This window comes from Phaseolus vulgaris, chromosome 2 (assembly GCF_051622355.1).
Source record: "Phaseolus vulgaris cultivar YP4 chromosome 2, ASM5162235v1, whole genome shotgun sequence".
Lineage (NCBI taxonomy): Eukaryota > Viridiplantae > Streptophyta > Magnoliopsida > Fabales > Fabaceae > Phaseolus > Phaseolus vulgaris.
The window spans coordinates 29,841,279-29,868,596 of record NC_143499.1 but is presented as its reverse complement, the minus strand read 5'-3'; the positions used below and the strand labels follow the sequence as shown (position 1 = coordinate 29,868,596).

At 33.5% G+C, this 27,318-nt stretch overlaps 3 protein-coding genes across 9 annotated transcripts; 2 read left to right on the top strand and 1 right to left on the bottom strand.

Moving 5' to 3' along the window:
- The first annotated feature begins 1,853 nt into the window (after window positions 1-1,853).
- Window positions 1,854-10,475, top strand: UBP17 (ubiquitin-specific protease 17). 2 transcript variants are annotated; one of them, XM_068613018.2, is made up of 12 exons: window positions 1,854-2,753; window positions 3,641-3,777; window positions 3,856-4,571; window positions 4,680-4,768; window positions 5,155-5,240; window positions 5,331-5,493; window positions 5,576-5,690; window positions 5,805-5,962; window positions 8,446-8,530; window positions 8,649-8,861; window positions 9,543-9,604; window positions 9,720-10,475. In XM_068613018.2, exons 1-12 carry the CDS (start codon window positions 2,458-2,460, stop codon window positions 10,375-10,377), a joined length of 2,778 nt encoding a protein of 925 aa, XP_068469119.2. In that variant the 5' UTR covers window positions 1,854-2,457; the 3' UTR covers window positions 10,378-10,475. The 2 variants fall into 2 exon arrangements, 1 of the variants encoding a protein (XP_068469119.2); XR_016518609.1 differs by lacking the exon at window positions 9,720-10,475 and having other exon boundaries at window positions 1,952-2,753; window positions 5,584-5,690.
- A 707-nt stretch (window positions 10,476-11,182) lies between these two features.
- On the bottom strand, window positions 11,183-12,307 carry LOC137809345 (transcription factor bHLH131-like protein). The gene is made up of 3 exons (XM_090299440.1): window positions 12,290-12,307; window positions 11,970-12,200; window positions 11,183-11,590 (listed from the first exon to the last, which is right to left on the bottom strand). Exons 1-3 carry the CDS (start codon window positions 12,305-12,307, stop codon window positions 11,186-11,188), a joined length of 654 nt encoding a protein of 217 aa, XP_090155566.1. The 3' UTR covers window positions 11,183-11,185.
- Window positions 12,308-15,511: 3,204 nt separating this feature from the next.
- Window positions 15,512-23,755, top strand: LOC137811324 (Alkaline-phosphatase-like family protein). 6 transcript variants are annotated; one of them, XR_016518608.1, is made up of 17 exons: window positions 15,512-15,755; window positions 15,839-15,935; window positions 16,191-16,235; window positions 16,336-16,503; window positions 16,620-16,704; window positions 16,793-16,899; window positions 17,106-17,186; window positions 18,389-18,441; window positions 18,521-18,623; window positions 19,913-20,056; window positions 20,434-20,530; window positions 20,682-20,907; window positions 21,000-21,064; window positions 21,182-22,159; window positions 22,691-22,783; window positions 22,941-23,193; window positions 23,369-23,755. XR_016518608.1 is itself a non-coding variant. In XM_090298532.1 (17 exons), exons 1-17 carry the CDS (start codon window positions 15,631-15,633, stop codon window positions 23,505-23,507), a joined length of 2,919 nt encoding a protein of 972 aa, XP_090154658.1. In that variant the 5' UTR covers window positions 15,512-15,630; the 3' UTR covers window positions 23,508-23,755. The 6 variants fall into 6 exon arrangements, 3 of the variants coding, with proteins under 3 accessions (XP_090154658.1, XP_090154659.1, XP_068469118.1); XR_016518607.1 differs by having other exon boundaries at window positions 22,910-23,193; XR_011081050.2 differs by having other exon boundaries at window positions 21,000-21,093.
- The last annotated feature ends 3,563 nt before the right edge of the window (window positions 23,756-27,318 follow it).

The window sequence follows — 27,318 nt, the reverse complement described above, 5'->3', positions numbered from 1 at the left end:
TGTTATTTGTGTTTTTATTAAATTGAAGGTTGAAAAGTCTTCTACCTATATATTTTCATTAAGTACTTAAATATCATTATTAAAGCTACCAAAACTTAACAAGAAGATTTCACCATTTTCAACAATTTATTTTATAAATATCTGGTAAAAATATAATATTTTTTAATATTTTTAATTTTTTAACCAAGCAAAGACTCTGTTTAGAATTTTTCGAATTAAAAATAAAACACCTTGCTTTTCTATAAGTGTATACTTTATTTTTTCTATAAGTGTATACTTTGTTTTTGTCACCCACTCTCTTTTAATGACGAGCTTCAACCTTATATTATGTAATAATAAGTCTTTATGAACAATTTTTTAATGGATTCATGGAATGCAATCTCACATGTACATTGATTGAAATACCTAACTGACCCTTGTATTATGGTCCACAAGCAAGGTCCAAAAATGTTAGGAAATTATTCTTAGTGTAGCAATTGTAAAACATTGAATAATTATTGTGAACGTAATACAGTGAGAATTATTCTAGCTTTCCTCAATTGGATCCGATGCTATTTATCCATTCATTCTAACTAAATAATGGTTCAAATAGTAACATGGCCTTATTTGGTGATATATGAAGAGAAAAATGACATGCATTGTAAAATATAGATCATTGCTTTCCATTTTGTGTGTAAATAAGATATACCAAAATAAGGTTCTCTGTGGTGTTACAATCTAAATTAACAATTCCGAGTACATTAATTTTTATCATAGAAATGTGAAAAATTTAAAGATGTGACGTAAAAAAGGAAAGATAAGGTTAATTCAATAGGAACATGCTTCATCTGTTTTCATTTTTTATCTCCTGGAACAAGGCCTTGCATGATTCAGTTTGGAAAGAAAAGTCTTGCATTTAATGATTTTTTTAATGGTATGCTTCGAAAATAAAAGAAGTAATGATTCATGTATATGGACATGACATTGATTGGGCCCAAAATTATGGTAGCCCATCATATGAAAACTGAAGTGATTGGTCTACCAATGAACAAGAGATGCTCTTTTACCCGTGACAGTTAAAGTGGAGAATGTTGTTCAGCAATAAAAAAGGGAAGAATGTTCCCTTCTTAATTCTCCCTCAATAGTCCAAAATAAAGTTCCTATCATTCTGCAGTAACAACTTAATCCAAACAAACATATACTATTCTTAACTGAGATACTTAATACATTAAACTATAATTACATTTTATTATTCATACTAAATATTTGACATTTTTTCAAAACTTTAAAAATGTAACTTTTTCGTACGTTTACATTTGTTTAGAAAGTAAGGTGTCGTTTATTCTCTTGCTACCTCCAAGAAGAACACGGACCTACATTATTGACCAGCAAAATTTATTCGTTAAAAAACAGACACAAACTAAACATAGTAATAGTCTTTTCATTTTCACTCTCCCAAAATATGAACATTAACTACTCAAAGGTATTATAAAATAATCTGCGAATTCACACAGCTGATATTCATTCTTTAAAATCACACAACCACCACTATGGTATTTCAGAAAGCTAAATAATCATTTTACCATTTAAAATTATTAAAAAAAAAACACCCAAAAATTATCGATGTTTGCATTAAATTCGAAACTCACAGTTACATATCCTAAACTAAATTAAGAAAAAAAAAATATGTATTTGGTTCTTACCGTGTTGGGAATACATAGGACAAGGCACAGGCAGTGAGTGACCCACTTCTTGTGGCACTGAACTGGCATTAATAAATAAAAATAATAGCATTTGAACAGTGGTAAACTAGTAGTGATAATAATAATAATGATAATAAAAATAATAATAATAATAATAGTGGTATTATTAGCAGACGCAAAGAGCAGATAGATGTTTTTTTGGTGTTATGATGTGAGTTTGGAAGTACAAGATTGTATGATAGTAATCCGAGGACCATAAATTGAATGTTGAGAAACAGTGGTAGACAAACCCTGCAACGTTACCACTAGCATTTATATTTATCATCAACGTAACGTTTGGACATTTAAAAAAAGAGAAAAAGAAAAATAGTAAAGAGAAGAGAGAGTTGAGACGTTACTGTAGAATGATGCAAGGAGAGAAGGATGTGGAAACGGCAAGTCCCGGAGTACATGAGAAACGACAAACAGATCCCTGTGTCGCATATTCGCAATTCCACAGTCTGAGCTGAATCCAAAACCATTTCAGACCCCAAAACTCACCGCCGAATCAACTCTTTTCATTCCGATGCTCACGCTCATGCTCCTTGCGTTACTCATCCTCTCAGGATTTTGATTTTCCTTTTCTGCCCCTGCCGGGAATCTCCTCCTCCCGCCGCCCACCGCCCTCGCCCTCCCCCTTCTCGGCGGAGGCTATCTATGTGTAGCAGGATTACGACGCTCTGGATCCTGTGTTCGGGGCTGCTCCTGGGTGCGGGATAAGCAGTGGGAGAGAGCGATGCTGGTACCCGGGATTTTAGGGTTTCAGGGTTTGGTGTACGTGGTGTTGGCCTTTGGCTTTGCGGTCATTCGGCACGTGTGGAGGAATGCTGAGGCCAAAAGGGAGGACTCCATCATGATGAGGTTGCCGGAGGATGCTGGCGTCGAGGAAATGGAGGTTGCTGCGGCGGTCGCGCCGTCTCCGGTGGAGTACTCTTCGCCGGTTCCGGTGAATGTTTCTCGGTGGTACCAATGTGCGGTGTGTTATGCGCCTACCACCATGCGCTGTGCTCGCTGCAAGGCCGTCAGATATTGGTTCGTTTTTCTTCTTCGTGATTATGTATTGGAACTGCTATGCTGTGTTGTTACTATTGAGTAGCAAACCCTGATTGAAGAAATGGGTTGCCATTAATAAGAAATCTCTTCTTCTGTTGCTCTTTGTTTGAAAGGGATTATTAGTTTTGGAGGGGGGAGGGGGTTCATGAATTTTGTCATTTTGTGCTTTGGTTTCAAGGGGCATTGAGATTCTACTTGTGTATTAGTTTGGAAAAAGCTTTATTGTTGGACGGGGACTTGAGTTCAATGTTATTGGTTACCTTGTATGTCGTCTTATGTTTAATTTGGCTTGTTTTCTCAACTCTGTTAAGTAATTTCATGATTGAATACTCGTTTAGAAGAGAAACCATGCCGATTCTACTGATATCATGTTAACCAGCCATAGACATGTATCATCAAGTAGAATACGTTATTGTGAGCAATTTGACGTGAATTTATTATAGAACGAGGGTCACCAAATAAGATCCAAACATGCACTATAATTATTTGGTTTTCACTTATAATGACAAACCACTTCCCCATTGTGAGACCAAATATGCACTAAGGTGTTTGCATTGCCTCTGAAGTTAGGAGCTATTGTTCTTTCTTTTCCTTTAGCTTGATGACAAAAAAAAATGATGAATGTATCGAGGGGGGGTTGCTTTTGTATTTTTGAATTTTTTTCTCTTTTGTGTTTGAAGTTGAAAAGGCTTGATTTGTCATCTTTGTAATTAGAAGTTTTACTAATGATTTTGACGTAGCTGGCGTTCCTGAATATATTTCTGTGACTCTTCTCGGTTCAGTGATATGTCTCTCTAGTCATCATTTCAGCGTCTTAATATCTTACAATGGTTGTTATTCATTCTCACAAGCGTACTTTCTTGTAGTTCGGGTAAGTGTCAAATTAGTCACTGGAGGCAAGGCCATAAGGATGAATGTTGTCCTCCTACTACTACCATGGAGATCAATGACGACAATATTTCTTACAGAGCATCCGTGTCCGGAACCGAGTCTGGTCACCATGGTACTGGTTTTATTATTACAAGTATCGTTATATTATTTCATGCACTTACGGTTTATAATTTGGTTAGATTTTCTGCAGAAATTAAAGGAACACATGCTGGTATCTCATCTTCCAATGACTCGTATTCCAGTCTTGATCCATCGGTTGGTGCAAGAAAATCATTTGATGATAACTGTTACAGCAGATTTACAAACCCTGTCTGCAATGATACTACTGCTGATACAAATGTCGGTTTCGCTCATAACAAAGATTTGACAGTTAACATGAAATGTAATGCGAGTATTGAAGTTAAGGATTCTAATGCAATTAAAAGAACCAAGACAAATCCTAGCAACACTAATGATGAGACTCGACTGAAATCGAAATTTCCCAAAACTAAATCCGATACATCTCATGATGAGGCAGCAAATTTAGGTAGCCATGAACGCAGAAGAAAAGTTGCGATTCTTGAAAAACCAGTAACAGATACCTCTCAATGCAAAACTATTCCTTACTTGAGTGGCTCTAGTAAATATGCTGTAATTGAGGATGTAGAAGAAGAATCACATTTGTCCAAATTCAGAGAAGCGCGAAGATTGTCATCTAGTTCTCGTGATCGGCTATCCTCAACTACCAAGGGCGATTTTCTTTCACAGTCCAAGAGTGTGAAAATTGACAATTGTCATACTTTACACACAAAAGTTAGTGCTATTCCAAATCTGCCACAAAATGTTCGCAGTGGTCTGAAAACATCAATGCAGAAAGTTGTCCAGCAGTTTAGAAGTTCAAAAGATTCAAGATCTGCTGAAAATGAGGTTGAAATATTTTGACTCATTTCTTTAGGGATAACTATTATTATTATTATTATTATTATACATAGTAACTTTGTCTTTGTTGATTTTGAAATTGTAAAATTTTGGCAGATGGGCTTTCCTTATGAACTCTTTGTGGAACTTTACTGTTATGACAAGATGAAGCTATTCCCCTTTGGCCTTACAAACTGTGGGAACAGGTATTGTTGAGTTCTTTTTTACTCCTATTGATTGTTATAATATGTTATAGGCCATGTAGCTTCTGGTAGGGAGAAGGAAGGAAAGAGTTTGGATTAGTTTGATTTGGAGCATTATGTTTCTTCAATTTTCTTTGAATACACTCATGAGGCACAGTCCTATAATTTTGAGAATAGGATGTGGTAATTGAGATGAAAGAAACTTTTGAGAAAACGTCAAGGAAACATTCTAGTAGCTAATGCTGGCTGGCTACTTTCATACTGATATTCAGTTCTTGTTTCTCTGCTGTGTTTAATGTAGTTCAAGGGAGGCACAGGCAGTGCGTGTTTGTGTAGCTTTTCTCTATTCAACATTTATTACCTTGCTAATTGAAATGCTTCATCTGCAGTTGTTACGCTAATGCTGTTCTCCAGTGCTTGGCATATACTCGGCCTTTGACTTCGTATCTTTTTCAAGGCTTCCATTCAAAACGATGCAAGTTCCTCTTAATAATATCATCATGCTTCAACTTGTCCAATTATCAGGACCTTGTAATTAATTAAATATTCATAATGCTTTCACTAGGTCAAAAGAAGGGATGGTGTTTTACATGTGAGTTTGAATATCTAATTCAGAAGGCAAAAGAAGGGATTTCTCCACTTTCACCAATTGGGATATTATCTAAGATACACAAGATTGGAAGCCATCTTGGGCATGGGAGGGAAGAAGATGCGCATGAGTTTTTAAGGTGAGGCAAATAATTGCTTAAGCTGCGTCGTCATGAATTTATACCTCAAGTTTTCTACACGATTAATTGCTCAACTGGGCAGGTGTGCAGTTGATACAATGCAATCTGTTTGCCTCAAGGAAGCCAGTGTTTCAAGTCCGTTGGCAGAAGAAACAACTCTAGTTGGTTACACCTTCGGAGGTTATCTTCGATCTAAGGTTGTTACTACTAAAAAAGTCTATTTTTTTATTAGGTTGACATGTTTCAACTTTTACAGAGTTGTAAGAAGATAGTTTTCCTAAAAATTAAAATATATTTTATGCAAATTGCAGATAAAGTGCTTACGATGCCTGGGGAAATCTGAGAGGTATGAGAGAATGATGGATCTTACTGTTGAAATTGATGGTGATATTGGAACTTTGGAGGAGGCTCTGGGACAATTTACTGCACCTGAAATCTTGGATAAAGATAACAAGTATAATTGCAGCAGGTTTGTTAATATTTCCGTTTTCACATTTATTCCAATTCCAGTCTATCCTATAATTTTTACCTTATAATGTTCCCGTGCTTGTTATTCTTTTCTTTCCTTTTTCCTTAGCAAATATAATACATTGTTTGTATTATGGCTAAGTTTTGTGGCAATTTAATTTTGTTTCTTTTCTCTAATGGTAGATCATAGATATTAAATTTGACTACTCTATTAATTAATTTATGTTTTGAAGTTAAAATTCATGATAAAATCTTCAAGATTCAGATTCTGAGTTTATAAATTATAACTAACGAGTTAAATTCCTAAACTGAATGAGCAATTACTGTAGTTTTACTATGTAATTCATCCATTTGGTGTACAAAGTGATAAACAAAGCTGTGTGCAGCTTCGAAAGTAATAGAAGGAAAGTTCCTAAACCTGTTGAAAGGCTAAGTTTGGGATTTTATTGAGAGAACATTAAACTTACTAAAGCTATTAAAATTTTACCAGAAGCTGTAGAAATGTGCAAGTATTTTTCAGATGTGTGTGAATACTATATACATTATAGTATAGCTGCCATTCTGAAGTTCTTTTTATAGTTTATATCATGAATACTATATACATATAAATTCTCAAAAAATGCTGCAGAGAATAATAATAATAATGTACAGAGAAAAAAGAGGCAGAGAAACCAGTTGCCGGTGAAAAGAGAACACTGACAGAAAGTGATAAACCAGTCGCCAGAAAAGGGAAACTAGTCTCCAAAGTGCTGGGTGGGGATAGATAGTTGTACACGTAAGTGTTGGTTGAGTTGAGAGATAAAATGAGAAATAACAGCCTTTTGATTGATTTTCAGGCTTCTATTTCACAAGTGAAAGTTTCTATACTGAACTGTCTTCTATGGCAGTCCCTGTAGCAGCCAGGGTCCACTCAGCTACATGTCTGTAGCACACTATTTAAAATCCTGGTTCTACTAGTGGCGTTCTGGGCTTTTGTGAATCCTGTCAAGTTGATTTAAATGACTCATCTTTAGATGGATTTACAATCCTCTCTGATGGAATGCCACTCTTGCAAGAAAAATGAGAAGCTTCCACAACATTCTGTGTAGTGTGTGGAAGAAGAATTCTGTGGGACCTTGTGGTTGGGCTTAACTATGATGTAGTTTGTTTAACGAATTTCTTGCATCAATTTAGGTACATACAGTTTTTGTTCAGCTAATTTTATTTCATTAAACTATATGTCCAATCATAGTCATGGTTTAAACTCAAGATTCTAACCAGAATTTGGTAAGGTGAACATTAGTTACTCAATTCATAAGATCCTCCATTCCTACCTAAAATGAAAAAAAGTATACTTACATATGCATTTGCATAAAAACAGATATAAAGAAAATAACTGCTAAATGACAGCATTAAATAAACTTAAATTGAAAAATCACAATCATAACAAGTCATAAAATCCAAATATAATTTTAGATTAGTCCAAAATTATCAAGACAATAAAGAAGGGAGCAGAGACTGAGAGTGAGAGAAGGCACAGTGAATAATAGAAGGTAGAGACTAAGCGAGAGAAGAGACTGAGTGCAGAATCAGCTGTTTGCACTTTGTACAGCCAAAGGGTGGGCAGGGTGGTGGTGGCAGCACGAGAAAGAAGTTCGAGGGTTGTTGGTTGCAGATGAAATGTAACTCACAAACAGAGAAAAAGGATATTAGGGATTTTTAGAACTTGGTCAAAGAGATCCAATCCAGAATCTGGGAATAGAGATCCCATGAGTTCACAATGAAGAATTGTGATTCTGCTGTGGCCCTGCTTGCTGACAATTCCTGCGAACAATTCACCACACCAGGGTCCAAGAGAGGAGCGGTTGCTGTTGGCAGCAAGAGAGAGAAGTATGAGGGTTGTTGGTTGCAGATGATGAAATCAGAATGGGAGAGTCCTAGAGGGGATCCCAAATGAAGAGAAAAGGAATTTAGGGACTTTTAGAACTGGGTCAAAGGGATCTGACCTAGAGTTTGTGTCTTTGTCTTGCTGGGAATTGACAGTCCTGTAAGTTGACAATGAAGATTGTGGTCCTGCTTGTCTACGATCCCTGTTAACAATCCTGCACGCCAGGGTCTAAGAGAGTGGTGGTTGGGATCCAACCCATCGTCTGGGTATTTTCCTTGCTGAGAATTGACGATCCCACAAGTTCACAATGAAGATAGTGAATCCACTGGTTCTGCTTGCTGACGATTTCCTTTAACAACTCAGAATGCCAGGGTTCCCTCTTCTCATAGGATCATACAATCAGAACTTACTAGGTTGTCAGAACTTTAGGTACTGAGCACAATGCAAAGTCTGTCATCTGGATTTTTTTATTCCAGTTTTATGTAGACTAAAGTAGTGCTACAAATGTATGCAGTTTAAAGGGGCAAAACTGGTATTTTGAGGATTACTTTTCCTTTTTTGTGTACGGCGCAAACTCCATATTAAATCACTGAATTTGTTTCTTTCTTCTTATACAGGTGTAAAACATATGAGAAAGCGCGGAAGAAGTTGACCGTATTGGAGGCACCAAATATTCTTACCATCGTATTAAAACGATTCCAGGTACATCTCTCCAGTATTAATTCTGAAGTTTTACTTGTTATCTAGTTACTTTGCTCTATAGTGTTACTTTACTTCTATATTTTGTACCTCATGCATATTCTGATGTCTACTTTGGCAGTCTGGTAACTTTGAGAAGTTGAACAAGTCGGTTCAGTTCCCTGAGGTCCTGGATATGGCTCCGTATATGAGTGGAACAAAAGATAAATCTCCATTATACAGCCTGTATGCAGTGGTTGTCCATTTGGATATTATGAATGCAGCATTTTCAGGCCATTATGTCTGTTATGTGAAGAACATTCAGGGAGAATGGTTCAGGACTGATGACAGCAGGGTGACTTTTTATTCTGATTTACCTTTTGTGTCTGAAATCTCCTCCACCCCACCTTCCATAAAAAATTAATTATGCAATTGATTTTTGGCTTTGATTTTCATACGTGCTTACTTTTTCATATGACAAGAAAGCTACTCATGTCTCATCTTCAATATATGGAGAATCAATTTAAAAAAAACTAAAATTAGGAAGAAATCTCGTTTTGTTTGTGTTTTTTTTTTTCAGAAGTGGTTTCCAACAGGAGATTAGTCCTAGAGTCTTTATTTGAGAAAAAAAATGCTTTGTGAGCAGCAGCTTCCACAGTTCTTCTTGTAAATTATAAGATTAAGTTTTAAATTTGAAGCATGGCATAGTACAAGGTTATAAGGGTTTTGTCAATTGCTAATAAGTTTTTTTATTAAAAGCACTTCTTTAATATTTTTTAAGTTTCAGAAGCATCATAGAATATTATAAATTCTTATTTGTTATTACTGCCTTTTGTTTCTGAAATTTTAAATAAATACCTAAACCTTTCTTGAAAAATATCTGTGATATACAATTTGAATTTTATTTCTTAAACATGTGTTATTAATATTTACGATGCTCATTTTGTGAAAGTGATGGCAATATAAATCTGCACAATGTATTTATTAGGTGAATTTCTGTATGTAAACTGAGGATGCAATCTGTGCTTCTATTTAGGTAGAACCTGTCGAATTGTCCAGAGTCTTATCGGAAAGGGCATACATGCTTCTTTATGCAAGGTAGTAGGCCTGTGGATGTTGATGTATAATTTCTTGCTAGATATGTTTATTATTTCTGTAGAATATTTCAGCATTAATAATATCATTGTTTTATGCTAATTTTAAAAATCTTCAGGCACTCTCCTAAGCCACTGGGTTTAGTAAGTAGCAATGCAATATCTTCTGCTGGAAAATTCAAGAGGAGGAACTTGGAAGCTATTCCTGCTACTTCTAAAACAAGATCAAATTCCATGGCTACAAGCGGTAATTCTCACTACCTACAGCAGAAGCATGGCAAGTACCCGAACTGGAATGATGTCGAAGATTCCTTGAGCCATGATTTTGTATATCCAGAAGAATGGAGATTCCAGCATGGGGTAAGAAATACAATGGTGGATTCTTCTAGTGAAAGCTCACTTTTCAGCTCTTCAGATGCAAGTTCTTGTAGTACTGCAAGTATCAAGGACTCAGCCAGTTCCGCTGACTTCTCGGATTACATATTTGGTGAGGTGGGACCCAATTGGTATAGCCACTATGGGCTTTCATCTAACATGGTGGCATCTTCCTCATATGATAATTTGGATACAGATTTCTTTGTGGATAGTGGTGCAAGTAGAAGGCTCCGGCAGGACACAGAAGATAAAGCAGTTTTATATGCTAACAAAAACAAAAATCACAGTGGCAGTAGGGGAATTGACCTTAAAAGATATATCACTGCTAACCATTATGACAAAAATTCTGGTGTACATGTGAGAAGAACAAGTGGAGATGCATCAGCTCAAACGTTTTATTGAGTTTGAGTTGAGATTTAAGCAATCATCTTGGATATTTTTGGTGTAGTGAAGAAAATCAGTATTTCGCTAATCCAAATAGAATGAGGATTCCTGTTCAATGTTCATTCTGTACTCGAATGATTTTATTTATTCATCAGTATATAGAACAACTATAAAAAAAGATGAGGAAACTAATAAAGAAAAATAAATTGAGTGATAATTCACCAATTATAATCAAGTTTGTGCAGTTAATAATTACTTAGTAAGTATCCTGCATTCTGATCTGAATCAACATTACTTCGTGGAGTTTCAGAATTTAGCTTTTTGTACTACGGAGCTCTGTCTGTTGGCACGTTAATTTTGTGATCTGTAACTATGCATTTCTCAGGATTTCCTTCCCTATTCTACTAAGGTAATGGCGGCTAGTGATTACTACCAACTATTTTCATGGGCAAAATACCAAAGAATTACATCATAATTTGTCACGTTATTATGAACTTCAGTCTTAAAGTGGTTGCCATGTGTTTGTAAATACGTCCTGCATTCAATAAATCACTTCATCCATGATAGTAACAAACTTGAAGCTTCCATATACGTTATCAAATACATTACATTAGCATATACTTTATATCAAGATTGGAACATGACATTCATACACATACCAACTGTAAAAGCTAAATTTTGCTTGCAAAAGGAGACAAAATAAGCTCCTAAAGTCATTATTATTCTACAACCCTCAAAACTGTAAGTATTGTTATTAGTCCTTGTTATAGCTCCTAGCTGAGTCAACATTCCTCCATCGTTAGAAGTCATAATGAAGAACAGAGATTTAGTGAGTAGAACGGCGCATCTTAAAGGCTGGCTTGTGCATGGCAATCTTCAAAGAGCTCTTGAGCATTCCCATACGATCTTTTCCAAGACCTTTGACCCACAACACACTTCTGTTTCTCCCACCCACACTCACTATCTCAGCCTTTACCACTTTGGTTTTCACTGACCCTACTGCCCTTGATATTGCAGACATCAGTCCCAAACTCTCCTCGCAACTCAATGTGGCCTTCACTACGCCCTCCTCATCATTACATCTTTCCAAGTTCAACCTGTCTGCCCCACTAGGAAACTTAACAACATCCTTTGATGAGTTACCACAACTATCCTGTTCCAGTTTCGATACCTTTCTCTTCAGCTCCTTCACTTGCTTTATAGTCTCTGCCAACACTGATGCCTTGTCCTTCTGTTGGTTCATAACACAATCTAATTCACCATGCTTGTAAAAATAAATTTCAAATGACACAATTCTAATCTCACAACTTATAAATAGCCCCAAAAACATCTTTTTAGTCTTTCAAAATATTTCTAAAACTTTCTTTTTGGCTCCTCAAATTGTAATATGTCTTTATCACGTCACTTTTGGTAATAGTAAGATCTGAAAAAGTATTAATCTTTAATTCGGAATAAGACTCACTTTTTGGAAATTATTTAGGAATCAAAAACAAATTTAAAATGAATGTAGGAATTTTCAGTTTCACATGGTTAGTTCGTTTTTAGGAATGCCAAAGAAAAATCTAAGAATTGATAAACTGTTTGATACTTGTGTTGTGTCTGACACTTACTTTGATCAAGTTGGGGAGGATAGTTCGGAGGGTTTCATATTGACCATTGATTCTCATTCTACGTCTCTTTTCAGCTTCACTGTGTTTTTTTGCGGCTACAACTTTGATCTCTGCATTTGATCTTTTCTTCAAGAAACTGGTTTTGTATGTCCTAGAGATGAATGGCTGAGGAAAGCCACCTCTTATCATTTGAGCTTCTGAGTTATAGAAACTTCGAAACGGTTGCATGCCCTGTACTAACTATTTTAGTAAAGCACAATAAAAAAAAACAGATTTTAATTTAACTACAAACCATTTGGAACATGTAATAACTTTGTTACCTGTAAAAGGAAAACCATGGAGTTTGACTGATTTGCCTCCTGTGGAAGATTGTATGCAAAAAGAGACAAGGAAACAAGGAAGATTGCTATATGTTTTTTGCCTTTGATCACAACTTTCTTATAACAAGAGAATGGATCTTCTTTAATGTGTAATGGCATGTTCAAAGCATATTTTTGCAATTTAATAAGATCATGCAAAAATTTCCTTCTAATAATAGCAAATTAGAAAATAATCACAGCATTATCAAAATTTAAAACAGGTATGATATAAAATTTAATTTTAAGATTCTTACAATCCCACTGTAATAATATTAATATCTGCGGATCTTTTTGAGTAAATTTTTGGCTTGTTGAGAAGTATCCAAAAATTTTATACAGGTTAGGGGAACATTTTTTCGATTTTTTTTAATTCAAATAATATAGTTTTAAAAAGTGTAATTCTAAAAAATTATTTAAAAATTAAGGGAAAAATGTATAGATTAATTATTTTAAGTGAAAAGTTACCTAATTATATTTGGAAAGAGAAATCGCACCATTACGTATTTTATTAAATGAAAAATTTATTATTTATTTGTTAATTACTATATAATCAGAGATTAGGACTTATCTTGACTACAGAATGTTTTACAGCAGTAGAACCTTATGACCAGTGTCGGACCAAAACGATTTCGACGGTAAACAGGTACATATTTTCATTTTCATAAAATTATAATTAAATATATTAAATTTTTAATTTGTACCTTTAAATTTATATATTAACTTCAGTATTACGTGAGAAATATATATATTATATGATAATAATATTCATTATTTTTTAAATAAATTACCCTCTCACTGATATAGAGTGATATATCTGGTGACTAGTTATGATGATGGTAACTTTATTTGAAGCATTATACCATGCTGCGACTTGACGATGATTCCTGCACCTTAAATACACGTGCAGACGTCAAAATCTGAAATGGTGGGTCAGTACATGTCTTCTCTGTTTACAGTAATTGTTTTAAAAGATTTATGTAGTATTTATTCTGTTAATACAAAAACTTATATATCATAAATTTACACTGCTGAAATAAAAACTTTTAAATTTAACTGCCATTATAAATTCTTATTCCTTCCTACTCACACCAAAAAAGTAAATGATAGAATTGTTTTGATGGTTAAAAGAATTATAATTTGGCAACATTAAGAAAGAAAGAAGTGAAATTAAACAAACTCAATTTTATAAATTCGATTTATAAGGTGAAGTTTGCAGTCACAATATCCTAATTCGTGCGTGGGACAGTATACTTATGGATGATCCAATAACGGTCCAATAACGAGTGACATGATAAGCCCAACAAACTCTCACTTGGATATGTTTTAAATGACCTGATACTGTATTAAAAAATAAATTTTAAGTTTAACTCAGTCTCATAAAATCGGCTTGTAAAGTGAGGTTTGCACTCACTTATATACTATGAAATATCTTAATTTTTAGTCGACGTGAGATTTTCAACAGGAAATAATGACTTTTTTTACAATAGGATAATGTAGTTTTAAAAGGGTTTTTCTTACCGAAAATGAATTATGAGAGTTACAAATGGAAAAGAAAAGAGAAAACTTTATATCTGATTGAGTTCAATTACATTTTTTTTTCTTCTGAAAGTACTCACTCAACTCTTCATATTCTTTTATATTCACATATATTTTATTTTCTTACTTATTTAAGTGTCAGATAAGTTTAGGGTTTAGGATAATTTTAGGATAATAATACAGGTGAATTTCCATTATATAATGAGTGATGATATGTTGACAATTAAGGATGACAATGTTGGCTCACTCGTCCTGCATAAGAGTTGGCCCGCGGACCAACTCATATAAGAAATATTTTTTTTAAAAAGTAATGAAAAATGATTTTTTAAATATAAATTATGAATAAATTTAATTATTTTTTTATTAGTTAAATGGTTTCACAATAGTATTCTCACGACATATGAATAATAAGATATGAGTAAAATTTACGAAATGTGAAATTTAGATACTTACGAGATTATATAATCTAGAAGTTAAAATTTGTGTTATGGATTGTACTATATTCTAGATTACACAATCCAGAATACAAATTTATATTCTAGATTGTCGAATTTGAAATGAATAATTTTAAAATTGTGTAGAATATGACGTTGCATGAAGAAAATATGTAAAAAGAAATTTTTAGATTTTTAAGTTGTACAGATTATGCGGGGCACTACTCCACACTTAACTGCGAGTTATGTGGGATGGATCAACAAATTGAAAAAGACAGCGTCCCACTTTATCATTCATAATAACAACTATGCACCAGATTACAACTGGATAAAGAAACAACTTTTTGTTAAAATAATTTTAAAATTATATTAACCAAATCACAATTGTAAACTTGTGTATTTTAATCCAAAATTATCAAAATAACATTTTTTTTATATAATTTGGTGAGAATATAGGATTTTGTCTAGAACTCAATTTTATAAAGATAAAAATAAATAAATAAATAAGTTTATAGAGAGTAAATTTAAAAGGTTTGAAAAGAGACAAGTCAATAAAAAAAGGAAAATCCAATAAACATTTTATAACTCACTCATCAGATATGATTATATTAGTTCATAATAATAATAAGGCTTCTTCTTCCTGCACCCCTACATTTTTCTTCTTGCACCCCCACAATTTTCTAAATCTCGAAATTGGCCTTAATATTTTATTTGAAAAAAGGCACCATGATTACCGGAAATAGGAATCTGGGAGTGTGCTACGGATTCAGCAATCCGGAACTGAATTTTTTTTTTCGGATGAGGGGTGTTTCGGAAGCAATTTTTGCATAAATTATTGATTTTTGGATTGCTGAATCCAGAAGTCTAATTCTATTACGGATTCATGGATCTGGAATGCTTTTTTTTTTTTAAATTACGAATTTTTAAATCCGGAATGCATATTTCTGTTACGGATTGGTGGATCTGTAATGTTTTTTTTGAATGATGCATATTTTGAATTACGGATTGGTAGATCCGAAATTTTACTGGAAGTGCCAATCTGAAATTTTTCCGTATTCCATAATCCATAATGCAAAAAATAAATATAGTTCAAGTTTATTTTAGGGTTTTTAAATAATAATAGGGACAATTTGGTCTTTGCATAACATTGTGGGGGTGTAGGAAGAAAAATGTAGGGGTGCAGGAAGAAACTGCCTAATTGAAATGACAAAATAGCCCACGGTGGCATTGTAGAATTTTCCTTTTGCACCCAACTCTCTTTCCGACATTCTCCCCTGTGACTTCACTGTTCTCTGCCAAGCGTTGTGGATTCCACAACGGTCGATAAACGAAATGTCCTCAATTTCTTGCACTAAGCTGACACTGTTCACCATTGCAGCAGTTACGGTTCAGTTCATCGGTCTCTCCATCTTCGTTTTCGGCTTCTTCCCCGTCAAACCACTTCTCACTGGCCACAGGTAACACTATAATAATATCATTCCATTTTCTTAACCAACCTTTTCCATTTATTTATTACTCTACTTTCTTCTTTCATTCCTAGTGGCTCGAAGAGTTTCCGACGACCGACCTGCGATATCGAAGTCGCAAATCAGAGCGATGCGTCTCTGCCTCCTGATCGCCTTAGGTTTTTGTATAAGGTTGTGGTGAATCGTGAACGCGTATTCTCTTTGTTTGACTTTGATACTTAAATTATGTTTACTTGTTACGAATGATCGCTATGTTTGATTTCGCATATCAGTACATGATACATTCATTTCGTTAGTAGTTTCCGCAAATTGGAGATCTGTTATGATTGTTATAGAGTAAGCGATTGATTTGATGGAATGCAATTCTCCTTTCTGCTTCTAGTTTTGTTGCGTGTACTGATGGATTTAGAAAATGTTGCTGTGTAGGAAGTATCTGAGGTTCCTCCTTTGTATGACCGACTTGTCTTAATGGTATGTACCTTTTCCGGAAACCGTCGTATTCGTTGAGGTCTAATTTGGTTGTTCATGTGTTTTGTTTTTTCACGAGCTTCGGTCTATGGTTTTGCTGTAGGTTATTGATGGTCTTCCGGCGGAATTTGTGCTTGGCAAGAAGGGTCAGCCTCCTAGCAAGGTTTTTATGGAAGCTATGCCGTATACACAGTCATTGTTGGCAAATGGTACGGCTGTTGGATATCATGCTATAGCTGCTGCTCCAACTGTTACAATGCCTCGTTTGAAGGTTAGTGTCCTATCCTGTTTCCAACGTGGAAGTAAGGAAGGAAGATATGTGGTTTATTGATTTTCTTTCCTTTTTCTGATTTCTATTTATCATATATTTTTTGTTTCTCTTTCTAGGCAATGGTTTCTGGAGCAATTGGGGGTTTCCTGGATGTGGCTTTCAACTTTAACACCCAGGCTTATTTAGAAGATAATCTTCTTGGTTAGTTGTATTATTATAGCAACCAATGTTGGAAAAATCGACCACTTTTTTTGTTAGTATTGATGTCACCATTACTTGCTTATTGCAGCACAGTTCTTTAAGATTGGTAGGAAAATGGTTATGCATGGTGATGATACATGGCTAAAGTTGTTTCCTGGTTTATTTGAAAGACATGATGGAGTTACCAGCTTTTTTGTAAGTATTTTTTTTATTAGTATATAATGAAAACATTTTATCTGACCTCTCAATCCATTAAGATTTCTCATTAATAATTTCTTATGCCTCAGACAAGGACAAGGCAATGTGTTTCTTTACTTGGCATGTTGTTTCTATGCTTTTATGTTTATATACAAAATAGTATGATTGCTTTATTGTTTTTCTGAATCTTCTTTCTACTACAGGTTAAAGATATTGTACAAGTGGATCAAAATGTGTCTCGACATCTTGCTGATGAGCTTAGTAGAGATGATTGGAATTTTCTGGTAAATAATTGTGTCTACTTCATATTTTGGTTGGTTTCCAGCTAATATTATTTAAATTTCCAATTTTTGATAATTTTCAATTTACAAACTTGTACATATTTTCTCCGCACTTTATCCTTTTTTTTTCAGTCAGTAGTATAGAACCTGAAAGTTTTAATTCCTCCCCTCCCTCTAACATTTGCATGTTCTCTTTGTTGCCAGCTGTTGCTTTATTGATGTCATATTACTGATGAACATATGGTGTCATGTATACTTTGGTGTACTGCTTATTGGATTTCTATTTAAGTTTCACTTTTAGTGTGCATATGTTGTCTACCTTTCCAAGTGTGCTTTGGCATATTTCTGAGTTTTTTCATGCTTTCCAAAACTTGTTCATATCCCCTGGTTTCTTTTGGAAAAAATAACTATTTCCATACAAATAAATTTCTTGAAAAAGATTTTAATATGATTTTATTGAATGTGTTTGTAAATTTTTGAAGATTAAATAAGAAGAGACTTGTGGTTCTTTTTAGAACTTTAACAGTTTGATTACATGGAGACAGTTTCCCTTCATTTCCTTCCATTCTAACCATATATCAATAGTCATTTCTAATAGATGCACTTCAGGGATCATGTGATATTTGAACTGTGTCAACTTTACTGTTTTCTTACTATTATAACTAGTGCCAACTGCCAAGTGTTATTATGCTGTTAGATGAACTTTAGTGAAAGCTTACAACAGTTAGTACTACCTTTTATTAACTATAAGTTGGTTAGGTTGATTTGCTCTATCTATACATAACAAGCACTCCTGATTTTATCAACTATAATATAAGAGTTGGTTTGGCTCCAGTTGTGTGATTACACCTAATAGGCAAATAAAAGGAAGTATATTGTTGTGGTTCTATTTATTAATACTTACACCATATACTGCATCATTTTACTAGTTGCTCGATTACATACTTTGTTTTCTTCTCTGTTATCAACTGACTTCTTTCAACTCTTGACTTTTATGAATATACTTATGCACTAAATTGATGTCTTTCACTTTTCAGTGAAAGTTAAGTCTTAAGCTTTATTTGTAGTATAAGGATTGCTCAAAATTGTATGTTAACTAGTTTCACCATATATCAAATGTGGATATTTTGTCTAGTTTGAAATTGAATGATGCTTTATAATGAAGATATAATTTCATTAGATACATTTTACTACATTTATTATAGATACTTCATTATCTAGGCTTGGATCATGTTGGACATCTTGGTGGGCGCAACAGGTATCATCATTTTGTCTTCACTCTATACGTGCAATATCATTCTGTTCTCTTTGCTTAACTTGGACATCTACTGTTTCAGTGCATTAATGGCTTCTAAACTTTTTGAAATGGATGAAGTAGTGAAGACGATTCATATAAATACTTTGCAAAATCTAGAAGATGATCAAAGGAAGACACTTCTGGTTTGTGACAACCCTTTTGTTGCTTGAATCGTGTACTACAGAATTGATGACTTGTTTATTGTGGTGGGGGCATTTCAAGACATTAACATTAATAGAGTTTGAGATGGTGGAAATATTGATGAGAGGAATATCCAGTGCAGCAGTGTTAATACTCTAACAAACTAACCATAAGAGAACTACAACTACTAACTAGAGTTAGTAAGTGACTAAACAGAAAAGAAAAGAAAAGAAGTATAATCCACTTATGAAGTAAGACTACTCTAATAAATGTGAACATGATTACGAAGAAAGTTATTTCATACAAACACAGATGCATTATATATAAAAAAGGAAGAAAATTTTAAAAGAAAACAATAAATAGGAAATTCCCAAAATTAACTAGGAGTCAAAATTACAGAAATGAAATAAAATTAAAATAGTTTATTGTAATCCTTCTAATTAATGATATGCTGTTATTCTCCTAAACTTAGGATTGATTCCTGACACTCCCACCCACCCCAAGCCGGGGAATAAATTTTAGTTATTCCTAGCTTGGCAAGAGTAGAATCAAAGTCAGATTTTGACAATTTTGTTGGAATGTAGTGTAGGGTAAATGTCCCATTTTCAATTTCATATTTGATGAAGTTGTCAATTCTTACATGCTTCATCCTATCATGTTGAATAGGATATTGAACTATGCTGATGACCGACTTTCTGTACCAAAGGATTTGGTAGGAGAATTGGAAATATACAAACCTTCAAGTAACCAATTTGATTCAAGTGGAAGATAACATAAGTGCCTTTATTGTATTAATTCTATTTAGCTTCTTTCTAAGGTTCTGGTATAATTTTAATTTAGGAATGATGCATTTCCATGTTTTAGCTTGTACAGTGAAAGAGAGACAACAAGAGACATGTTATAAATTCCTTCTGTTTAAATTACACGGTGGACCATATATTTATATTAGGATATAAATTAATGTAATTACACATAATTTCGAGAATGTAATTTTACAGCATTACCTAATTAATAAATAGTTCTTCCCTTTTACATTATTCTATAACTACTTTAACACATGTTCTTGAATAAGCAAAAAACAAAGCATGATGGGGTTTCAAGTCTCCACTTTTTGTTGTATACTAAACATATCTATAGTTATTTTAATTTTCATTTGTAGTCTTATGCCTCTAGTGTTATTTATTCGGAAGTGAAGTTTATGTGTTCTATTTATCTTTCTGTGGCTATTATTTGTTAATTATTTATTAAAACTGTAATTATCTATTAATCTCTTCAGCAAATGGATGTACAGGTTGTAGTCAGTGACCATGGAATGACTGAGAATGGTAATCATGGGGGTTCATCCTACGAGGAAACAGACTCTATAGCCCTATTTATTGGGCCAAAAACCCATGCCTTTAACCATTCTTCATCCAATCATGACACAATTTTCCAGGTAATAATACATACTCAATGTTTGTAGGCTGTAGCACACAGGAATAACCATTGTTGATAATTTTCTTAACTTCTTTGACTCTCAATGTATACCTTTGTTTGCAAACCATGAAGGAGTCTTCTTGCATTCAGTGCATTAGCCTACTTCTGTTGCCATGCATCCATATGTAATGAAATTCTCACATTTTTACATGATTTTCTCCTTCCCTGTTGAAACTTATTCTGCTATCTCACTATTCACCACTCTCTGCTTCTTGTTTTTCAATCTTGAACCTATCATGCAGTTTAACCAGAGTCAATGACAATATACCATTTAACTAGAGATCATGGGTAGCAGTCAAATATGTATGCAATTTACATCTTATTACTGTGCACCAGGTTGATATTGCACCAACATTAGCTTTACTTTTTGGCGTGCCAATTCCAAAAAATAATATTGGTGTTTTGATCTCTCAAATGGTTGACTCTCTGACAGGTTAGTTCTCTTTCTGTCTAAGCTTGTCTATTTATCAGAAGAATAAAGCAGGTAATATGACATTTTCTGATATCTGCTTTCATCAAGCATATTATATTTTTTAACCGTAAAATTATGTGATTTTATCCTTTTTGCTTCTTTGGGGAGTTAGATGACCAAAAGCTGAGGGCACTGCAGTTGAACTCATGGCAGTTGTTCAGATTACTTCAAGCACAGTTGCCTGGTTTGTCGTGTAGAAATTTTCTCTGTGACACCTTCATCACTAATAGTGAGCCCACAATCAGTGAATGTAAAGGTAGGGAGGAGAAGTTGTTTTGTTGCTTGTATTTAAATGCTGCTACTCTCCATGATGCCTGGAAGGCTAATGTATTCTCCAGGTATGAAACAAATTTGTTGTGCTTAGATTTAGTTTTTAATCAATTCCACTAGAAATATTTTTGAATATTTTTATTTGGCGTTTGTTTTCTAGGTCTAATGGTACAGAAGGTTATAACAGCATTGTTACCGCATATCATGAGTTTCTGAGTTCAGCAAGTGAGTGGCTATCACACAAAGCAATTGATGTATGTGTGATAACCAGTTTTTCATGTTAACTGATTTCTGTCTTTGTTTCTCTCTCTGTTCTTTTTCATCACAATTGTGTTTGTGCAGAAACCAGTTAATTTACTTGTTCTTGGAGTTGCTGCTTTGATCATATCATGCTTGACACTTTTGGGACTTGTGTTTGTCATCCACAAAGAAATTCCTTCTTGGGAGACGCAAGATCATGAAAATTATGTGAAGCCATGGAAATTTGATGAGGTGTTCATTTTGTTTGGCATCCTGATCCTTGTCATCAGTATGGGATCAAGTTCCATGATTGAGGAAGAACATTATATTTGGAATTTCCTGACATCCACAATTAACATGTTATTTTTTCGTAAAGCAATGCAGTCTTTGGATCTTAACAAAGTACATGATATATCAGGATGCCAAATAAGTTCATTGTTCCTTATTCTTTTTAGTGGAAGAATTTTGGGGGGCTGGCATCAAGGTGGTGTAAATTGGACTAATCTTCCTGACATTGCCAAGTGGCTTGAGCAGGCTGGCAACCAATATATAAACTGGATTCAGATAGCATCATGTGCAATGGTCATCATTTTGGGCATATCTATATTGTTCCTAATGAAGTCTAAAACAAAAGTTTTAACAGTGATTGGGTTCAGCTTCCTAATGTCTGGTTTGTTGGTATTACATCATTTTGTGAAACATCAGGACATCTCTGCCTCCTACAATAAGGATGCCAACTTATCAATACAAATATTCTATGCTGTTCTTGGAATCACCACTATTGCAGTTGTGGTGATTTTGCCATGGATTATGACTATGCAAACTCCTGAAATATGCTCAAGGAAAAACATATGCATGTCTGCTTCTGTTCCTGTTGAAATTCAGAACATGACACGTATTTTGGTCTTGAAAGATTCCTTGTACATAGTTGGATGCTTGTACATAACTTTCTGGTGTCTTCTGCAGTTGTTGCTTCAACAATCCATCAACGCGATGCCTGTGTTGCTGCTCTTTATTCAATTCTTGGCCAGCATGCTTACTTTTTCTTCCAGTGGGTCATGTCATAAGCAGTGGGTTGAGGTTAGTTGCAAGATTTCATGGATAAATGTTGGATTTTGATAGCACATTACATTAGTTTTGGGTCCCAGAGTCTGGTGCCAACTCTAACAGTCATTGACCTGGATTCTAATATAGGGTAATATAAGTTAACTTTTTCTATCTACCAATTATTGGGCTTAATAGGCATGCACTGTCAATGTAAAAGTTTTTACGTTATCAACTAATCAAAATCATGTTTTGTATGATTTTTAAAGTAGTTATTGTAAAAGTTAATAAACTTATTATATATGGTGATTTGTGATTAGATGATAGTGTAAAAAAATCTTTCTCTATTAGAGCATATATTTTGTATTCTTAAGAAATGATGTTTACATTTTTTACTCTCCTTTCTACTAGAATTAAATGGTTCTAAAAATATAAATTTGCTTCGGTTGAAACTTTAGTAATTGTACTATGACGAGGCCATGTTATATGTCCTTGCTCCTTCACATCTAGCATTTCCTTTTAATGAATAATGAGTGTTTAAAATGCTGATACTGTGATTTTTTTTAGGTTACTGCTCTGTACAATCTGGGAATGGCAGGCCATTTTGCTCTTGGGAACAGTAATACACTAGCTACAATTGACGTAGCTGGAGCATTTATTGTAATGTCTCCAATTTCTCTTTTTGTAATTATATTAAAGAAAAATATATTAGTTTCTACTTTACAATTAGGATTTTAATTGTCCATAAATATCTATTTCCTCAGCAAGGTTACCTTTCATTGGCAGGGAATTTCAAGTCACTCAACCTTCCTTTCAGGTCTTCTAATGTTCATCATTACCTATGCATCCCCAATGCTATTCTTTCTGAGTATGGTGCTGTACATCTCTGTGAAGACCACAATCTATGCACCGGTTATCAGGAACGGAAACTCTGGACAAATTCTCAAGACTCTTCTTGGATTTCCTTGTTTAGTACCTCTGACCATAAATTCTGTTCTCTTGACTGTGTACACAATTGTCCTGCTGTTGATGAGGAATCACTTATTTATTTGGAGTGTTTTTTCTCCCAAGTGAGCCTTCCTTGAATCCTATGTCTAGAAGTTTATGCATGAATTAATCACAGAATTATCCCTTGTGATTTTTTGAAATTGAAGTTATAGGGATTTGTTCTGATTTTCTGACCTTGTATTTGTAGATATCATATAACCTGCAAAGTAACACTTTCAATTTGTTCAATTGTTGTAGGTACCTTTATGTTTGTGCTGCCACTGCATGTGTCTATATCGGCGTCATCATTGTAGTTGCTACCGTGCTTCATACATACATTGTTCTATTTTGGCTGAGAAAGAGTTTCTCCTTAAGCAGCAAGGATAAGGGTACGTGACGGTCATCTGAGTTAAGGACAAATTAGTATTAAACTGTCAAAGAAATTTTGACTCTTAACTAACTTGATTAATGAGTAAATTTTGCTTTTGCCTTTTTTTTTTGTTTTTTGAGGGGGAGTGTAGTTATAATCTGATTGTTCACTATACCAGCTCCTGCATCTTTCTAATTAATCATTTACTGTAGAACTGTAAATCTGTTGATGAGGATTGAAGGAGGATGTAAATGATTGGCATATTTTCACTCTTACACTCACACTGACTTAGGTATGCATATCTTCATTGCAAAATGGGAAATCTAGAGAAGATCTAGAAGAAAATGCAAAATTTGAATAGCTCTCTGGTGGGGCAATTAATCTGTTTTGGAAAACATTAAAAGGCTAGTTTGATTTAGCTGAATCAAACGAATAGGAAAATGTCTCAGTCTGTCATGAGTAATTCAATTGATTAAATTAGTGTTATAAATTAATGGAAAGAGCGTGAGTATTCTTGTACATTAAAAGATCAAATTGGAAATTTTTAAACTTGGGATGAAACTAAAAGAAAAAATTGAAATGAGGAATCAAAAGAAAATTTTGGTCTTTAAGAAAACATGAACTATTGTCTGGTTACAAGGATCGCATTAATGAACAAGTCGAGTGCTCCCGATCTGGTGGACAATCCAGAGTAAAAAAATAGTGAGTGCTTGAATGTGTGCATGGGAAATTGATTTTGAATCAACACAATTTTATAAATTTGTATATATAAGTAAATGTGAGTTTAAGATAACATGATTTGTATTTGAATAACATTTAGGAAGTCGTTTTTGACATAAAATGTTACCAGGAAACATAAAATTGATGTATGTAATTACTAAAATAGGTTTTACGGTTTTTAACCTCCACTAACTGAATACTTTTTTTTGGAGGGTAAAAAGGTTAACAAAATCATTCTTAGTCTATAGAGACCATCTTGCTCACCATTCTTATACTGTTTATTTTCCTGGTCATATTCATATTGTGAAAAAATGGTTTTCTTTATCGCCATCTTAAAGCCAGTGAGTTTTAGCTCGTTGGTTCCAATAATGGTCCTTTCACACCAATAAAACAACTAGACTATCCTTCAAAGATTTAAGTTTTGAAACAAACTCTGTATTAATCAAGTTATTGAGCACCTCCAATTGCCTCTCCTAAACGTTAGACCACTCATTTAAATAATTTTTATCTTGCCATGCATCTTCAAATCTAAACATCCTTGCTATGTAAAAGCTTCAGAATAATTGGATTATGATATGAAATTGGATTTGAAGTTATAGGGATTTGTTCCTCACCTCCATTCTTTCTTCCTGCACCTCCATAGAAGACATAAAATGACAATTTTGTCATTTTTTTACATTGACACCTCTCTTTCTCTTTTTCTAATTTTAAAATTTTGAACTCTAAAATTTAGAATACAAATTGAAAATCGTACACCTTTAATTGAAAGGTGGTTTTGGAATTAAAATATTTATAAAGATGCAGAAATAAATTATGAAGGGGGAGGAAGAAATTGTCTTACGAGAAATATCAATAAAATTACATTCAAACATGTTTTTATCCAAAATTAATTGAACTTGGGCCTTATTCTTTATGAAATTAAGATATTTGATCTTTTAGTGTGTAAGTGTAAGCTGAATTTTAAATTGTAATGAGAAGGGAACACAAAACTAAATAAAGATCTATTTACAAATTATGTTTTTATGTTCAAGTAATTGAGTGAACAAGAAAATAATGAACAAAAAGTAAATGAATATTAATATTTTATATTTTAGTTGATGATATAATTACATGGAATTGTAATCAACTAGTAAATTAGAGATATAACAAACAGATTGCTGTGTTTTTTGATATTATCTCTGTATAGATAATATCATTAATTTCGAGTTATTATTATCCTACATAGATAAAACCCTAAGATCTAAGCAATCATGAGGATGATCTACTCATCCAAGTTTGTCATCCAAAGACAAAATGTCATTAACATCACCTATAATGCACAACGTAAACTAGACATTAATAATGTTGTCTCAACAAGTTCAAATAATCCTTCCTTCAACTCCTTTTGGAACTACATAATCTTATAATTAATTCTTCATCATCCCCAACTTGCATCTTGAACCTCCAAGTCAATAAAATTCCTTGAAAAACAAGTGATTTGACAATTAAACCCCCTCTTCCAAATACAACACCCCACTTCCACCCTACCCCATAAAACAGTAAGGGAATGATCAAAATAAATACTCCTACACACCCTCAGTATATCAGATACCATTGTCCAACTTTCATTTTTTGATGAACATTACAAAAGAAGAGTTTGGTCTCTCAAAGACCCATTTTTCCTAGAAAAACTAATCTGGGTTTAAAGAGAGGAAGCATCATCTAGTTGTTACAATTCTAAAAATCATTTCCAAAGAGGTTAAGTGGAGTTTTGACACCATTTTCGTACTTATTGCTAACTTAGTAACTATTCTCGTACCGAAAGGGATTGAGAGAATTATTACCTACTTCTTTCATCGTCGATCACCTTCTTCCCTTCATTAAACGACTATCACTTCTTGAATCACACTTGTCACTCCTCTTCCACTGATCTTCACTTCTTTGCAATCTCTCAGTCGGGATAGTATATGCAAAAGACACTCAGACGCTCAAGTAAAATCTCAGTATTTGGTACTTTGTACAATTAATGCATGATGATGACATATGTTTTTCTTGAAGCTCGTAACTATCTATATGATTATTATGAACTCATTGTTACTTGACCGAATTAGCGTTTGAATAAAAACACATTATCAAATACTAGGCTTATTAATTCTCTGCTGAGTTTAATGAATTTGTATGCATCAATCATCACAGCACCAATCAGACACTAAGACCTCAAACCTTCATCCGGTATACACCAAACAAAAGCTAAGGTATAAATAAGTATTTTCTTTTCATGGTGAACTTGTGTGCTCTAACATATTGGTAGTATAACTTGGTTGTACCCGCAATGTAATTTGTTTAGATTTTTGAGAGACTTTCTTTTGAAGAGTTAGAAGCCTATATTCATGGAACCATTCTATAACTTCCGGAAGTTTCTACCATTGTCATGCTGCGAATATTCTCTCATATCTATGACAACTTGCCATTTTAATTGCTCAAATTTATGTTGTGGTAGTGTTTGTGAATAAATGCATATGTTTTCAAGTTTTAAATGCATCAGTATTTGTTCTCAATTTTTCTAGAATGTTGAGTGGTTACTCTTTTAGTATATTTGGGCAAATCTCAACAAATTAATGAAAAAACATAAAGAACAAATTAATTGATTATAATCCATTATTTTAAGATTTTAAAACTTATTTAAGTCATAAAAGTGAAAATAATCAATTATTGTAATTGATTTAATTATTAATTATTTTTTAATGATTTATGGATGTACATTTAATCTATTATTTTGAAAAAATAATTAATTAAATTGAGCAACAAGTGTTAGAAACCATTCTCTATTTAGAATGATCCATTAGATGTAACAAATTGTTTCTAAGATCTATTAGATCATGTCTAAAGAATTATGGAATTAATATCGATATAAATGCTTTAATTCCTAATGTTTGATAGAATAAGTGATAAAATTTCATATTAATTTACGAGTAGGGATTATATTATGTAACTTGTGCTAGAAAATAACTAAATATCAAATTATAATTTCATATCATCATCATTATCAATGTTAAATTTCATATGCTGATTAAAAAAAATGTTAAATTTTATAAAAATTAAACATAATAACAAGGTCATAAAATAGTTCATGTTCTAA

Bases quoted from the DNA above. Each gene is read 5' to 3' on its own strand.
- UBP17 (XM_068613018.2), top strand. From the start codon at position 2,458: ATGCTGGTACCCGGGATTTTAGGGTTTCAGGGTTTGGTGTACGTGGTG. The intron at 3,778-3,855 runs GTACTGGTTTTA...GATTTTCTGCAG, and splicing joins AACCGAGTCTGGTCACCATG to AAATTAAAGGAACACATGCT. The intron at 8,862-9,542 runs GTGACTTTTTAT...GCTTCTATTTAG, and splicing joins TCAGGACTGATGACAGCAGG to GTAGAACCTGTCGAATTGTC.
- LOC137809345 (XM_090299440.1), bottom strand. The intron at 11,591-11,969 runs GTAAGTGTCAGA...ATGAACCAACAG, and splicing joins TCCTCCCCAACTTGATCAAA to AAGGACAAGGCATCAGTGTT.
- LOC137811324 (XM_090298532.1), top strand. From the start codon at position 15,631: ATGTCCTCAATTTCTTGCACTAAGCTGACACTGTTCACCATTGCAGCA. The intron at 20,057-20,433 runs GTAATAATACAT...ACTGTGCACCAG, and splicing joins ATCATGACACAATTTTCCAG to GTTGATATTGCACCAACATT. The intron at 21,094-21,181 runs GTATGTGTGATA...GTGTTTGTGCAG, and splicing joins TATCACACAAAGCAATTGAT to AAACCAGTTAATTTACTTGT.